This window comes from Musa acuminata, chromosome BXJ1-7 (genome assembly GCF_036884655.1).
Source record: "Musa acuminata AAA Group cultivar baxijiao chromosome BXJ1-7, Cavendish_Baxijiao_AAA, whole genome shotgun sequence".
Classification (NCBI taxonomy): Eukaryota; Viridiplantae; Streptophyta; class Magnoliopsida; order Zingiberales; family Musaceae; genus Musa; species Musa acuminata.
The window spans coordinates 5176043-5191053 of NC_088333.1; the positions used below are offsets into that span (position 1 = coordinate 5176043).

At 39.9% G+C, this 15011-nt stretch overlaps 3 protein-coding genes across 3 annotated transcripts; 2 read left to right on the plus strand and 1 right to left on the minus strand.

Annotated features, from left to right (window-relative positions):
• The first annotated feature begins 950 nt into the window (after positions 1-950).
• On the plus strand, positions 951-5765 carry LOC103991070 (SNF2 domain-containing protein CLASSY 3-like). The gene is made up of 3 exons (XM_018828773.2): positions 951-2576; positions 3612-3770; positions 3870-5765. The coding sequence occupies exons 1-3, from the start codon at positions 951-953 to the stop codon at positions 5763-5765; spliced, it is 3681 nt and encodes a 1226-aa protein (XP_018684318.2).
• A 3047-nt stretch (positions 5766-8812) lies between these two features.
• Positions 8813-11727, plus strand: LOC103990427 (uncharacterized protein At4g15970-like). Its single transcript, XM_009409558.3, has 5 exons — positions 8813-9113; positions 9484-9849; positions 9933-10409; positions 10706-11062; positions 11145-11727. Exons 1-5 carry the CDS (start codon positions 8982-8984, stop codon positions 11625-11627), a joined length of 1815 nt encoding a protein of 604 aa, XP_009407833.2. The 5' UTR covers positions 8813-8981; the 3' UTR covers positions 11628-11727.
• A 413-nt stretch (positions 11728-12140) lies between these two features.
• LOC103990426 (probable WRKY transcription factor 12) lies at positions 12141-14343 on the minus strand. Its single transcript, XM_018828954.2, has 4 exons — positions 13826-14343; positions 13646-13713; positions 13389-13550; positions 12141-12529 (listed from the first exon to the last, which is right to left on the minus strand). The coding sequence occupies exons 1-4, from the start codon at positions 14069-14071 to the stop codon at positions 12367-12369; spliced, it is 639 nt and encodes a 212-aa protein (XP_018684499.2). The 5' UTR covers positions 14072-14343; the 3' UTR covers positions 12141-12366.
• Positions 14344-15011: the final 668 nt, after the last annotated feature.

Sequence of the window (15011 nt, forward strand, 5' to 3'; positions counted from 1 at the left end):
CGGGTCGAGGCGCTCGTGGCTCGGGGGTGGCCGTTTACTTGCAAAAAAGACCTTCGTTGGTGATTCTCGACTTTGGCTACTCCGATGAGCGAGTTAGTTGTGGGTTGAAATTGTTTATGCCTCCTCCCTCCTACCGAATGTCAGCCACGGGCTTTTATACTATCGTACGAGGGTCGGTTGTACATGGGTTCGACATGGCCCCTAATCTTTGAGAGTTGAGACGGTACTTCAGACTGGTTGTTGTCTCGGGACACGCGAAGCGACGTCAAATGACGTCGCCCTAGGTTCCCGGGACGAGACATGCCAAACATCATCTTGGTACAGATTCTGACTTAACGTATGAGGGTGCTCCCCTTGTTGATTCTCGAGTTGGCATGATGGACATACCAAACAGCACATTGGTATGAATCCTAACTTGGCGTATCACAGTGATGTATCTTGGACCCAAAATATGTTTATCATCTCTTTTCTCATTTTTATTTCTCGCACAGTGTGGTTGGATTGACATGCGTAATGTATGAAGAATGAAACTAGCACCGGTGAATGTGTGAAGGGGATCAAAAATTAAGGTGACGGAGGATAAAATAATTATTTATGAAAAAAATTTATAAAATTTGAGATGTTCTACGGGTATTTTTAAAAAAATTGACTGCGGCGTCGCCACGAATGATTCCACACCAATCAAAATCTCACGATTACCAAAGCACTGGTACAACGCTTCGAATCCTCGTAGGGGCATTTTGGTCACTCAGGTTGTATGTTTCGCAGACTCGAGCCACTACAGAACGTGAGAGAGCCCCGGCGGTACCCTCACCACGAAACCTCCTTGCCTTTTCTATCTTCCCGGGCTTTTGGACTTCGCTTTCACGCCAGTTCTGTGACAAAAGTGGAGGCCCTTCGTCTTTCTGGAGCTCCTTGTCGCTGCAATCACCGGAAAATGTTTTGGTAAGATGGCGTCCGTCGCGCGGAGGACGCGGACTACTCAAGCCCTGAACGGGGATAAGAACTCCGATGCCAAGTCCTCCCTCTGTTCAACCGCCGGCTGCGGCGGTCGTGGAGGAGATGCCCTAGCTTCCAGAACCAGGGTCAAGACCCAGTGCGACAGCCCGGATGTCATTCTCCTTGATGATGAGGAGGAGGAGGTGGTGGTGGGAGAGGGAGGAGGAGGAGGGCGGACAGGAGGAGGAATAAGAGGACGGCGAGTAGAAGGCCGTCAGAATCGCGAGGAGACGGTTCGTTGGGTTAGAGACTCCGTGCATTTTTCGGAGTCTCTTGTGTCCTCCTCGTCGCAGAACGCCGTCTTCTTTGATGTGGAAAGCGATGAAAATGAGAGTGAGAGCTCTGTCCAGGGTTCCCTGAGGTCGGGATCATTTTCTAACGAGGGGAAAGCGGTCTCCTGGGGCAACTCAGAATCCAGATTGCATGCTGGACAAGCTGAGATAGGGAAAATTCATGAAATCGACGGTTCCAGAGAGGAGTTGGAAGCTGAATCCAATGGACATAGCATTCCAGTTGAAAGTGAGGAAGAAAAGGAAGACGACACTTATGAAGATAGAGAACCTTCCAAAGCTGATGTAGAAGTTGAAGCTGATGATTCTTCCAGTCAAAAGGTTATCCAACTCGATTGTGAAGATGGCAATGAAACGGAAGAAGATATGGCGCTCGATGATGTTGAAAAGGATTGGGGATCTTCGGTCAAAAATGACGAGCTTTCTGGACAGAGAGACGTTAAGGAATCAGATGAAGATGGTGCGAAAGCTAAAGAAAAAATGACGACTGATTCTTGTGTCGCAAAGAGGACTCGATCATCTGTGGGAAAGCAGCAGAGAGTTTCATATGTTCAATATTTTGAAGAGGATGAGTCAGATGATGATGACGCAGACGGGGAAGCATCGCAGGAAGATGTGCCATATGATCATACCAATGAACTCGCTGCCGAAAGCATGAGGAGTACATTTGAAGGCAGAACCGATGGGTGCAAGGAGAAAGGGAGGTGTTCTGCGTCTTTGCTGAAGAAGAGAAGGTTCTCAGTTACCAACATCCCTCTGTCAGTTAGCAACACTGAAACTAGCACTGGTGGCCCTGCGAGCCGTGGTGGCTTTGGCATTTCAGTTCGCACCCAGTCACATTTTGATTCAAAGCTTGATGAGAAGGAAAACAAGCCTGGGATCGCTACTGAGACATTTTGTCTAGATGTGGATGAATCTGATGAGCTTTTTGGCTTAAATAAAGAGGATAAGAAGGGTGGTGAAAATGGTACCGATGGTGGTGAGAGAGAAGGGATCAAACTGGAGGGATTCCGTGTTGGAAAATTCCAAAAGAGAGAGCGGGATAGGCCATTAAAACATTCTGGTATCAAAATCTGTCTTGATGCATTTTTCAGCCACACAGAAAAGCTTCCGGTTGATTCCTTTCCTCCCAAGAATGAGCCATACTGTGAGGAACCTGACTTTTTCTCTTTTGAAGTACCAAAAGGAGTTGAGAAATCTGACTCTGAAAAAGCAATGGATGAACTGTGGGCTGATTTTGAATTCGCTATGGGCTTAGAGAACATTGGCACTTACAATGCTGATAAGGTATGTCTTTAAGCATGACGCTCATGATGAAGTTAGATATTGACAAATGTTCACCAAATTGTAGGGTGGTTTATATCATCACATGTAGTTGTTTCATGGATAGCTAAAAGTTGCTAACTTGTTGCCATGAATGGGTAGCGTTTTAAATAAGTCAAAAGATACCTTCTTATCATTTTGCACAATTTTCATGTCAAGTCTAGACTATTCAAAAAATCCAATCATAAAATATTATTCCCTGCACATCAATCAAGTTTGTTTTGTACATGCTCATGAATATGCTAACATATTTAAATAGAAAAGGAACTTTATTTTTTGCCAATTGAGGTCTATGTGGAAATTCCTTCTTCACATGTTGGTTCTCATAGGATAATTACTAAATAGATTGTCTTGATAATTTAGAGAACAATTTATTTGGATAATTTCACTTCATAAAACTGAATTATGCATGATAATTTCTTCTTTTTCTTTTATAAAATAATGTTTTAACGAAACTTGAACTGCTTCTACTAAGGAAGGAGAGTAGCATATGTAAAGGTGCTATCATTCACTTCTATGTAATGAGAATAGAAGAATGTAAACTACTATTTAGATTTAGGTTCTAGATCATAAACTGTAGGATTTTACTCTATATGTTTATCTGACTAATATATTTGAGTTTCATGTTTTGTGGCCTACTTCAACTCGAAAAATGAGTCAAAGTTTTTGGTGTTCTCGCATTCTCTTATTTGTTAACTTCTGAAAACTTCTATATATTGCATAAAGTAATCAGAGAAATCACTAGAATACTAGTGAAGACATATGAATTTTCCTTTTTATAACTCCATTATTTTGTCAATCATCCATCACGTTCATGCAGTAGATGTGATAAATACCTTTAATATTTATGCCCTAAACTGAGATATCTGTTGCATAGAGACCAATTTGCCCATTGAGAATAGATCACTTTCATGTGAAATTTCATCCAGTAATTTCCACCATATTTGGTGATTTCTTTCTTGTTAAGTTTAAAAGAAGAGATCCCCTGATATTTTGCAGTGTCAAGGAGAAGAATTCAACACACAGGAGCCAGAATATGATCCATTAACTTCATGCTGTGAAGGGAAACATTGTTTTATCCTCGATGAACAAACAGGAATCAAATGCAAGTTCTGCTCTTTTGTTCAGCTGGAGATCAGATACATTTTTCCGTCTTTGGTGAGTGGTCATTTTTTATTTTGTAGCATAGTAAAGGAGTACCTTATGCTGCTGAAACTTAATGACCTTTAATTTTGTATTTTTTCTTTCATGTTTAAGGAAACAAACACTTGGGAGAAGTCTGAGTGGAAATGTTTCAGCAGTGAGAGTGGCCAACTGCATTTTAACGACCTTTGTGAGACATTGACGAAGTTAAATGGACAAGCTTCTCATAGTCATTTATGTGGAACTGTGTGGGATCTCATTCCAGGTGTCTATACAACTATGTATGAGCATCAGCAGGAAGCATTTGAATTTATGTGGAGAAATCTAGCTGGGGGGATTCACCTTGATGAGTTAAAGTCGGGTTCTGGATCTGATGTGCTTGGTGGTTGTGTGATTTCTCATGCCCCTGGAACAGGAAAGACCCGTTTATCCATTGTTTTTATTCAAACTTACATGAAGGTTTTCCCAGAATGTAGGCCTGTGATTATTGCTCCCAGTGGAATGCTCCTTACATGGGAAGAAGAAGCCAGGAAATGGGATGTCAGTATACCTATCCATAATTTGAATTCCTTGGAATACAATGGGAAGGAAGATAAAGAGGCACTTTCCCTGGCAGAGAAAGAACCTCAAAGAAGCAATCTGATACGTCTTGTGAAACTCTGTTCATGGGGCAGAGGCAATAGTATCCTTGGAATAAGCTATAATTTGTTCAAGCAACTAACATCCAAGGCTTCAACTGGTTTAAGTAAGATCCTTCTTGAGAAGCCAGGTTTGCTTGTTCTTGATGAGGGCCATATTCCTAGAAATGAACGGAGTCTTATATGGAAGGTATTAGGAAAAGTCAAAACTGAGAAGCGTATCATCCTTTCTGGAACTCCTTTTCAGAATAATTTTGTTGAGCTTTACAATATTTTGTGTCTGGTAAGACCTAAGTTTGCTGAAAAGATCTCGAATAAAACATTGAAATCCTGTAGGAGGCAAGAGATTTTCTTAGACAAGGAACAAGCTATCCTAGCAGGAGAAAATGGGGGGAAAGGAATATGGGCTACTCTAACTAGTGATGTTACCAATGACAATGTTGAGGAAGTCCGATCAATATTAAAACCTTTTGTGCATGTTCATAATGGTAGCATCCTTAAAAATCTTCCAGGTTTGAGGGAGTGTTTAATTGTTTTGGATCCACTGCCTCAGCAGAAAAGCATTATTGAGAAAATAAAGTGCATTGGGTCACATGGCAACTTCGAGAGGGAATATAAGGTATGCTTAGCTTCCATTCATCCTTCACTTGTGACTCATCTGAACATGTCTGAGGAAGAAGAATCTCTGGTCGATACTAATTTGCTAGAAAAACTGAAATTGAGCCCAGTTGAGGGTGCAAAAACACGATTCGTCATAGAAGTTGTTCGGTTGTGTGACCCACTCAATGAGAAGGTGTTGATCTTCAGTCAGTATATACAGCCATTGGTTATGATCAAAGAACAACTAATTAATGAATTTGGTTGGAATGAGGGAAAGGAGGTGTTACAGATGGATGGAAAGATTCTCACAAAAAATCGTCAACCTTCAATAGATATTTTTAATGATACAAAAGGCAAAGCAAAAGTGCTACTTGCCTCAACCAAGGCTTGCTGTGAAGGGATAAGCTTGACAGGGGCATCAAGGGTTATACTGCTGGATGTTGTTTGGAACCCAGCGGTAGGTAGGCAAGCAATCAGCAGAGCTTATAGAATTGGACAAAAGAAATTTGTATACGCATACAATTTGATCACATTTGGAACAGGTGAAAGAGAAAAGTACGATAAGCAATCCAAAAAAGATCTCTTGTCGAAATTGCTCTTCTCCCCGGAAATTGATTTCAATAATCTCAGAAACAGTATCTCACAGTCAGAGGAGGGACACTTTCCCAAAATTATCTCTGAAGATAAGATTTTGGAACAGATAGTTGAAAGACTGAAAATTATGTTTGTGGACATCTACTACCCACCAAAGGAGTACTGTATATGCGCATAGCCATTTCCTTGTCTAAAAGGGTGGATTGTGGTTATCTGTGACTGGAACCTGATTCATGGTTTGCCATCTTATAGCATGCTGTATTTGGATGTCAACCAGTAAGTTGTTCAGAAGAGCAATAAAAATTTACAACTTGTTATAATGGTAAAAGTATAGCATTTTTTTGATTGTGCAATATCAACTGATACTATGCAAGCATCCAGAAGTCTGATCTGCTTATTTACATTGGTGCTCTGATATTGCATACAACTTACATTATTTGAGTCTCATTTACACACTGTTTTCCTGTTGTCTGTCAAAGTTGTTTTGGTAATTTGAGAAACAATGCATTTATCTATGAGACTTCCAGGTAACAATTCATGTGCATAATATTTATTTTTATTTGGTTCCATAATTTTCATTTTCAATTGACATGAGGCTTATTTGGTTCCATAATTACAGTGGCTTCTGGATTTGGCTCATTAAAAGAAACTTACCTTAGATTATGAAGTAGCAAGTTTTTTCCTGTTATAGATGGGATGACACAGACAATATGCATATGCACCATATTGATTGATTTATTATTGTTGAATACTGAGATTAATGAGAGTTAGGTCTGCTATTAACCTTTCAGCAAGTGAAAGCTTTTCAGAGTTCATACATGATTTAGCACAGATGATTTATCAGCTTTGTAAGGACTTCGCATATATGAAGTCAGAGTATCCCTAGTCTATATTGGATACTTCTCTTAGTTGACAAATACTAAGCTCTGAGTGTACCCATTATAAAGCCACATTTTCTATTTGAAGGTTCATTGTGAATGATCAAAATTTCTTATCGTACCAATTTGCCTAGGAAATTATTGGTTGGATTACTTCCTTATTTAATGCTGCAAGGTTTTGCTGAATACTGAGAGTTAGATCTTTTTAAGTTATTGGTTGTATTACTTCCTAAGTGAAAGCTTTTAAGTTATACATGAGAGTTATTATTATTGAATACTGAGATAGATGAGAGTTAGATCTTCCAACTTCATACATGAATTAGCACAGATCATGTGTCATCTTCTTAAAATGCAAGAGATAGCATACTGTATTGGATATTTTTCCAGGTAAACAAATACAAAGGCTCTTATGTATCCACTATAATCACATTTTTAAATTAAACGAATTAAAACAATATTTTTTTTTACAATATGAAGAAGATAAGTAAAATCTAGATATTGGCTGTTGTAAAAATATCTTCATCACTATTCATCATAAGAGAGCCAATAACATTCTTACTTCCATAAAAAAACACTTGATATATATATATATATATATATATATATATATATATATATATATATATATATATATATATATATATATATATGTGTGTGTGTGTGTGTTTGTGACATTGAATTATTGAAGGACTTACTTTTTTACTTAATATGCTTGATAGGAAAAAAATATTATTGATGTCTTGGTTGACATGGTCCGAACTCCCTAAACGTGACTTCGAATAGTTCAAAAGAAGTTTTTTATATTAAGTTTAAGATATCTTTTTATACCTTCCTCGTTATAATGGGTGAGAATGAAGCTTGTGATTATCTTCTTAAGGAAGATTGTGATTGTCTTCCTTGTCATAATGATGAGAACGAAGTTTATGTGTGTCTTTCTAATCATAATAGATAAGAAGGAAGTTTATGTTTGTTTGTTTTAAATCTTTGTCCATATAGGCAGATGAGTAGAGGGTAACTTGGATCCCATGTGGCGATCACATGTCAACTGACATTGTATTTCTTATCATTTGTCCCCCTCTTCCTAGGCCTAAAAGCGTGCTTCAGGATTCTTATGAGAGGGATTCGAAGTGCGTCATTTAGTTTATTCATTATGGGAGCATTCAAGATTTCCTCTTGTAAGTCGGGCTTTCTCAACTCACATGTATTGAGCATATTTCATCTTGCGCTTTCATTATAATGGATTTTTGCTAGCATATGTTAGGTTTTTTTAACTCATACGTTTCAGCCGCATTTAGCCTTGTCTCTGTCATGATGGATTTCTTTTCACGCGAGTCAGGTTTTTCTGACTTGTGTTTCTCAAGCACATTGGCCTTGTGCTTCGTCGTGACGGATTCTTTGATCAAGTTTTCCCGACTAATACGTCCTGAGCACGTTGGCCTTGTTTACTCTTATTAGATGACAATCCACTAAAGCCACACTAAATTATCACAAACCTTAAAAATAATAAGCATCAAAATTTACGTGGTTCGATATTTCTTCCCTACGGAAATAAATAGCAAAACAATTATTGATTATGGAAGATTTCAGCTATTTTAACTTATAAAATTTGATTTTTGCTAATATGGAATCTTGTCTTTATCCCTTATCGTTTGTTAACAAAAATATATATGTATTTGTTTCTTGAGAACACCCACAACAATCGACAATGTCTAGCAAAAACTAATTGCAACACTTCCCTCGAACTCAGCTTACCAACACACTCGTAAAGAAAAAGATAAGATAAAAAGAATAGAAGACCTTCTGATCCCAAGAAATCACCCTCGACAACTTCAACGTGAATTGATTGCATAGCTGCAGCACATTAAAAGTAGCCCCTAAGAAAGAAAACATTAAAGAAAGAACAGATCTCGTCGCAACTAATTGGTCGGTGAGGAAATCATTAATCTTTTCTTTTCCTCGAGATTGGTGACACCAAGTTTTGCGTTTCAAGTTGGGATTATGTGGGCTTAATCATGTGACAATGACTTATCCCCAAAGCAATAATACTCATGAGAATCATATCTCTATACTTATATCCTTACAAAGTTGACTATCCAAACCGTGTTAATCATTAAAAGACTTAAAATAGCATATATTCATATCTCATATTATTTAAGATACTCCTTTAGTCCTTTGAGTCAATATATACAAATATAGTGTCTCCCATGCATTCTAAATATTTTTAGTATTACGATGAGTTTTCGATGTGTGCATATAAAGTCAACACTATAGCTAATACAAATTAGCTGTAATATTACATATAAAGTCCTCTAATCTTTGTAAATACATAATGGTTTATGATCTTTAGTGTGGTAGGATTACAATGGGGAAGAGAAAGATGTAATTGTGTGAGGAATCACTACCGCATCTCTATCTTATTTGTTGTCACTTGCTACGACAGCCGTCGTCTCCGCACCTCTCCGAACCACCAGGAGGTCTCGCTGCGAAGCTTCTTTGTCTTGCGAACGATTTCGAAGATGAGCCTCGGCCATGAAGTCGTCGTCTTGCCTCGCACGGCTCGCCTTGTTGTGGCATTTCTCCTTGCTTCGGTGCTGACATACGCTTGCTTATGGCTCCCGGAGGTGTCAATACCGTCCATGTTTCGGCTGGTACGTACGCATGCCCGTGCGCCGAACGAGCTTCGCCTCCATCTTCATTTAGATAACCTGTTCTTCATCTTGCAATCCTATCCTATCTATCTATCCAATAATGATCAGAAGCAATGTCTTTAACAGCTGAGTCAAATCAGCAGAACCTGATTTCGTTGTTCAATTTCTTGCAAGAACTTTCGGTTCTGTCATCCAATACATACAGTTTTAGGTAATGCTTTACTTCGATGTTTGGGATCTCCATAGATTTTTGCATGTTCAGCTGGCCGAATTCATCCCCTTTCCCGACTTAACGATATAACATTTAATTGAGCAAAACAAATGTGTTCATAATTACTTCAAACATTCTGTACTTTCTTTGGCCATGCAGACGACCCAGAAAGACGAGCTTCAAAGACAGTTGGAGGGAGCTTCCATGGCGAACAGGACATTGATAATAGGAGTGATTAGTAATGCCTCTGCGGAAGACGACAGTATCCTCCAACTTTTCCTCCAAAGCATGCGGGAAGGGGAGGAGACTCGGTTCTTGATCAAACACATTCTTTTCGCTGCAGCCGATCCGACAGCATACAACAACTGCATGGTTCTTCAGCTTCATTGCTACCAGCTATATACTGGACATGTTTTCACTTCGCCAGATGCAAGCTCTCAAAATGCAAGCTACACCAGCCTCACTCGGACACAAACTCTCTTCCTCGGAGAAGTTCTCGGCCGTGGGTTCAGCTTCATCTTCACAGTAAGTCAGCTGAATTTGGACAAACATTCATGCATGCAAAAGACCACACATCCGTAGTTCTTATTGCACTTCTGCGCTTACAGGAAATGGATGTAATGTGGCTGAAGAACCCATTCGCAAGGTTGAGCCACAGTGGAGAAGACATGCTGTTAAGTCACGGTGTATACGATGGGCATCGATTCGAAGAATTCAACTCCACCAACAGTGGCTTATACTTTGTTTCTTCAAATGAAAAGACTACTGCATTGTTCAAGCAATCATATGCTGTGATGCATCACTCAAAGAGCATGAGAGAAGACGATGCGCTATATGTTTTGAGGTCCGAAGAAGTCCTTCGGCAGTTGGACATGAAAGTGGGATACTTGGATCCGACATCCTTCGGCAGTTTCTGCCAGGATAACCTGGATATCACAAAGGTCATTACGGTGCATGCAAACTGCTGTCCCAGCAATAAAGCAAAGATTGAGGATCTCACAGCCATGCTTGATGCCCGGAAAGCATACAATGGCACATTTAATGCCACAATTCCTGCTCACGGTTCTTGTTCCCAATCATGGAAGGTATATTCTGAACTTATTGCATTTCAAAAGAGCAGAAAGTAATCTTCAAAATGTTTCTATATAGAGGATTTGTCTCATATGTTGAGTTCACAAGCAGAGTTCATGTTTTGTATCTTCATTCAAACCATCAAACCATGTTGGTACACAGAATTCCAGAGTTCCTTAAACATTCACCATAGCATCGATGAGAAATTCGATTCACTTTTGTCAGCTGAAGTCCTGCAAAGATCTTCTCTCGTATATGAAAGATTCATACTTCTTCCTTGCTCATGCATCTTATTGTTGCTTTTGGCCAGACATATCAGCTTGAAACAGCTTTGCAAGGTGCTTCCATGGGGAACAAGACCGTGATCATCAGTTACCTAAACAAGGCATATGTCGATGAGAACGGCATGCTGGATCTCTTCCTGAGAAGCCTGACAGAAGGGGAGAGTACCGCATTCTTGATCAAACACCTCTTCCTCATCACAGTGGATCAAATTTCTTTCGAACGTTGTAGAACGCTGAATCTTCATTGTTATAGGCCTGTTGCCGAGGGCCTTAATTTCTCCAAGGAGCAGCTCTTCATGTCTGCTGGCTACATTGACTTGGTGTGGCAGAAAATTCTCATTCTTGGACAAATCCTTGAGCACGGATACAACTTCATCTTCACGGTCGGTCAATGTAGGCCTTAGATTTCAATTCCAAGAGTCGAATCATTTCCGATCTCACCTTTTTTGCTTTTGCTGTAATCAGGACATGGATGTCATATGGCTAAGGAATCCCTTTGCCAAGTTGAATCTAAATGGCGAGGACTTCCAGATAAGTTGCGACAGATACAATGGCAGTCCATTCGACGATTCTAATTCCATCAACACAGGATTTTTCTTTGTGAGGTCCAACAACAAAACCATCAAGCTGTTCGACATGTGGTCTGCGTCAAGAGAATCCTTTGGGCAAAAGCATGATCAAGATGTTCTTGCTGCTTTGAAATCTGCGGGTGTCTTCAAGCAATTAGGCATCAGTGTTCGATATTTAGACACTCTTTACTTCAGTACATTCTGTCAAGACAGCGAGAGCTTCAAAGAAGTGACTACGGTGCACGGCAACTGCTGTCGAAGTATAAAAGCGAAGATAGATGACCTGACTGCAGCTCTACAAACCTGGAAGAAATTTGATGGCACTACAGCACTCACATGGCCGAAGCACATAGCATGTATACAGTCCTGGAGAGATTAACTGTCAAATGTAGCTTCCGAAATCTATATCTTGTTTCTTCATCTCTTTCATTCCATGAGTTCTTTAATATGTTGAAGTTGGATCCTCCATTAATAAGATATCTGAGGTCTCTATTATTTAGTCCTTGTGCTGCTACGAGCCGAGATCGTCGGTACACCAAGCCATTAACACCACTTGGTACGAAGCTGTGCGTTTTCTCTATCACCACTCCAACCTTTCCCCATCAAAGCCTTCTCTGGAACCATCAGAGAGTGTCAAAGCATGTCTTCACTGGCTTTTGCTTCGTAGGATCGTTTGTACTTTGAAGACTGCTGCTTGAGATCTGTTGAGTCGTTTGTAAGTGTACAGTTCTTTTTCTTTAAATAGATCGAATTTTATTTTGGGAAAAAATACAATCTTTTTGCCCACAATTAAGCAAAATGATGCTGGGAATATGATTTAGCCAAGAAATTGTGAAGGAAAAGGAATACGATCACGTCAACCCAATCATCCTCTTGGGAGAAGACAAAAGCATGAAAACAGTTTAGGCATATGATAAGATTGTGTATCGAAGTGAGCAACATAATTAAATATGTTGATAGAGAAGCAGCGCTTTAGTAGCAATCTTACAAGCCATTCCACAAGACTCGATCCTCTCAGAGACACAAAGCTTGAGCAACATCCATTATTCATGATGGTCCTTCAGACACTTCCGAAGAGAACTCACGTAGTAACAACGCATTCTACGTGGGTCGACTTCCTAAAATGAACTGAAACATTCATGTTCGGAAGAGTTCTCATCGTCGCAGGGAGAATGGGTGTGTCTGCCCTCGTACGTGGTGATGACCATTCGACAGTCCGACGACAGTCGCTCAACTCTTTTCTTCACTCTGCAGTTGTTGTGGGTGCAGCGGTAGTAGCTTCTGCTGACAAAGTTGAGATGACAAATACATGTAGAAAGCTCGATGTTTCGTGTGGAATGCAACCCCTCCTATGATTCCTAGCTAGATAACACATTTGATGCACTTCCAAAAAGAAAAGAAAATTTTCACCTGTCATCCATCTTTCTTTATCTTTATAATCCTAAATTTTACCTAAAAATTTCTACTTGAATCAACATCAAATTCCGTATCATTGATTTCATGTTTGTCAAAAAGGTTTCACTTATCAACTGTAGTTTGCTTTATCAATGGCTAACTGAATCTAGTCAAGTCTTGCACTATATACATATTATTCATTTACTTAGTCCAATGAGTTTTATGTGCTATTGGTGTTTTGCATAGTTGCCTAAATGACTTTATATTTTTTATAAACATAAATTAATTATATTTATTTTCCAACAATGTGCTACTTTCTCTCTCTCTTTATATATATATTCAAAACATAAATAGAGAAAGATCTTAAATGCCAGTTTTGCATGCTTATCATCAGTTCACTCCAACATTTATGAGAGATCTATTTTCAACTCTGGAAATTCTTGAACAGTTATTGACTTCATATATCCTCACTCTTAATGCCTGGATACAGTCAGTGGCACTACTATTCATCATTTGTAAGCTTGACTGGTAAAGAAAAGGAAACTGCATATATTTGAAATGATGAGATTAAAGCTCATGTCAAATAAAAAAACATATGTCCTTTTATGCATTCATATGGATTTATTAGAATCTTTCTTGTTGTTTTGATGTCTTTCAAGTAAGATGATATCTGTGATGATTTACCTACATCCATGATCATTCTTATCGATTGGTGTCATGATTCAAAGACTGATGATGAAGGTACCTGGGATGGAGGCTGTTCTTCACCACTTTTTGCCCATATTTCCTCCACTTGTACCCATCGTCTAGGACATCCACATCGCTTCTTGTTTGGAAGCAGAACCTTGGCTCCCTCATCTTCCTTTTCACCTTCACCTTCCCCTTCTCCAAAGAAGAGCCCCTCCACCTACTTGGCACATAAATAATCATTTCCATGGTGTAGTCTGCTGCTCAGGATATGAGACACAGAGAGGGAGTGGGGGGGTGGTTTCAGATTCATACCATGAGTTATCACCGTCCTTGCTAGAGCTTGTTTGATCATTGGGATCTTTGGAATCTGAGGTTCCCACCTGGTTATATGGCATAGAGACCCAAACAAAAAAGGTGATCAAAGCCATGCATGCCTAAGGAAGTGCATCGACTTTGCCAAACCCATACGGATCTATCCATATACTTGCCTACCTCTTCATTGCTCCAAGGATCGGAAATAGACTTTTCACAGCATGTGGCAGTAGGGTTAGTGAAGGGAACAGCATCGGTCGAAAGCAGAAATGGACCTCCATGTGGTGGAACGACGAATCCCAGACCTTGGAGGCTCTCTTTGGGATACCCGAACTCCATTTGGTGCGCCGCCACGGAGGGTCTTGAGACTGGAGGGACATCGAGAAGATAGCAGCGGGAACTACCAGCTCCTTGGTTGCCTTCCATCAACAATGACAGACCTACCTTGCTCTTCTTTTGGTTTCGCTTTGCTCTGTCTGTTCTTATTGCTCTACCAGAAGCAAAGGCAGGCGCTATTTCATCAGTCTCTGTTGGTTGTCATCTTCCTCCTGGGTGTTTATTGTCGCCTTTTACTTAACGAAGTGCTTCTTTCTTAAGCCTCTCCAAGAAGAAGAGTATGTGTACGATAGGCCCATTTCACACACGTCAAAGAAGAAGATTCCTGTCATCGTATACGTATGTAGGATTTATATGTATCTTCTTCATTATTCCATCGTCATTTGGCTTCATGCCTAAGAAACCATTTGAAGGACGTCAAAGGTGTTGCTTAACGAAGAGAACCGTCACAAGAATTACAGGAAATAGATTACTTACTCTACGTCGAGAAGGACACTGTCAGAGTACGAAAGGGGAACCGCAGCCATTGGCCTGGTTGTCTTTCACTTTCACTGCCATTGTTGCTTTCATAGTCATCGCCATTGTCGCAGCCATGATTACTCATGGAAGTATCGATCGATATCCATTTGCACTTTAGAATTCCTGCTAAGAATGAGTGCTGCCAGAAGCGGGTCCATTTCTGCGTCTCAACGCAGCAACACCGGCTCTATGAAATCATCATGAGCGGCTCACATCGTTCCAATTAAATCTGTCTATCAGTGCTTCTCCACACTCGACCACCGAGCAGAATCAAGGTATGGCAAGATCCATTTTTGGTTTTGTCTATACTTTTCCCACCCCTTCTCTCGCATCTTGCTCCTTCTACAGAGTATTGGAACCCCAGGCTGAAGTAGCCCTCCAATCCGAGAATAAGCTTTATTACGAGAAACGAACAGCATCTTGGCTTTTGTAGGAGATTTTCCGGATTGCTTCTATTGACTGTCCTTCAATGGGATGGCATCAGATATTATGTGATATACGATTACTTTTG

Coding starts and splice junctions, on each gene's coding strand:
- LOC103990426 (XM_018828954.2), bottom strand. CDS start 14,071: ATGGAAGGCAACCAAGGAGCTGGTAGTTCCCGCTGCTATCTTCTCGAT. Junction 13,714..13,825: donor ATCCTTGGAGCAATGAAGAG/GTAGGCAAGTAT, acceptor CCATATAACCAG/GTGGGAACCTCAGATTCCAA. Junction 13,551..13,645: donor AAGGACGGTGATAACTCATG/GTATGAATCTGA, acceptor TGTGCCAAGTAG/GTGGAGGGGCTCTTCTTTGG.
- LOC103991070 (XM_018828773.2), top strand. CDS start 951: ATGGCGTCCGTCGCGCGGAGGACGCGGACTACTCAAGCCCTGAACGGG. Junction 2,577..3,611: donor GCACTTACAATGCTGATAAG/GTATGTCTTTAA, acceptor GATATTTTGCAG/TGTCAAGGAGAAGAATTCAA. Junction 3,771..3,869: donor GATACATTTTTCCGTCTTTG/GTGAGTGGTCAT, acceptor TTCATGTTTAAG/GAAACAAACACTTGGGAGAA.
- LOC103990427 (XM_009409558.3), top strand. CDS start 8,982: ATGAGCCTCGGCCATGAAGTCGTCGTCTTGCCTCGCACGGCTCGCCTT. Junction 9,850..9,932: donor GGTTCAGCTTCATCTTCACA/GTAAGTCAGCTG, acceptor CTGCGCTTACAG/GAAATGGATGTAATGTGGCT. Junction 11,063..11,144: donor GATACAACTTCATCTTCACG/GTCGGTCAATGT, acceptor TGCTGTAATCAG/GACATGGATGTCATATGGCT.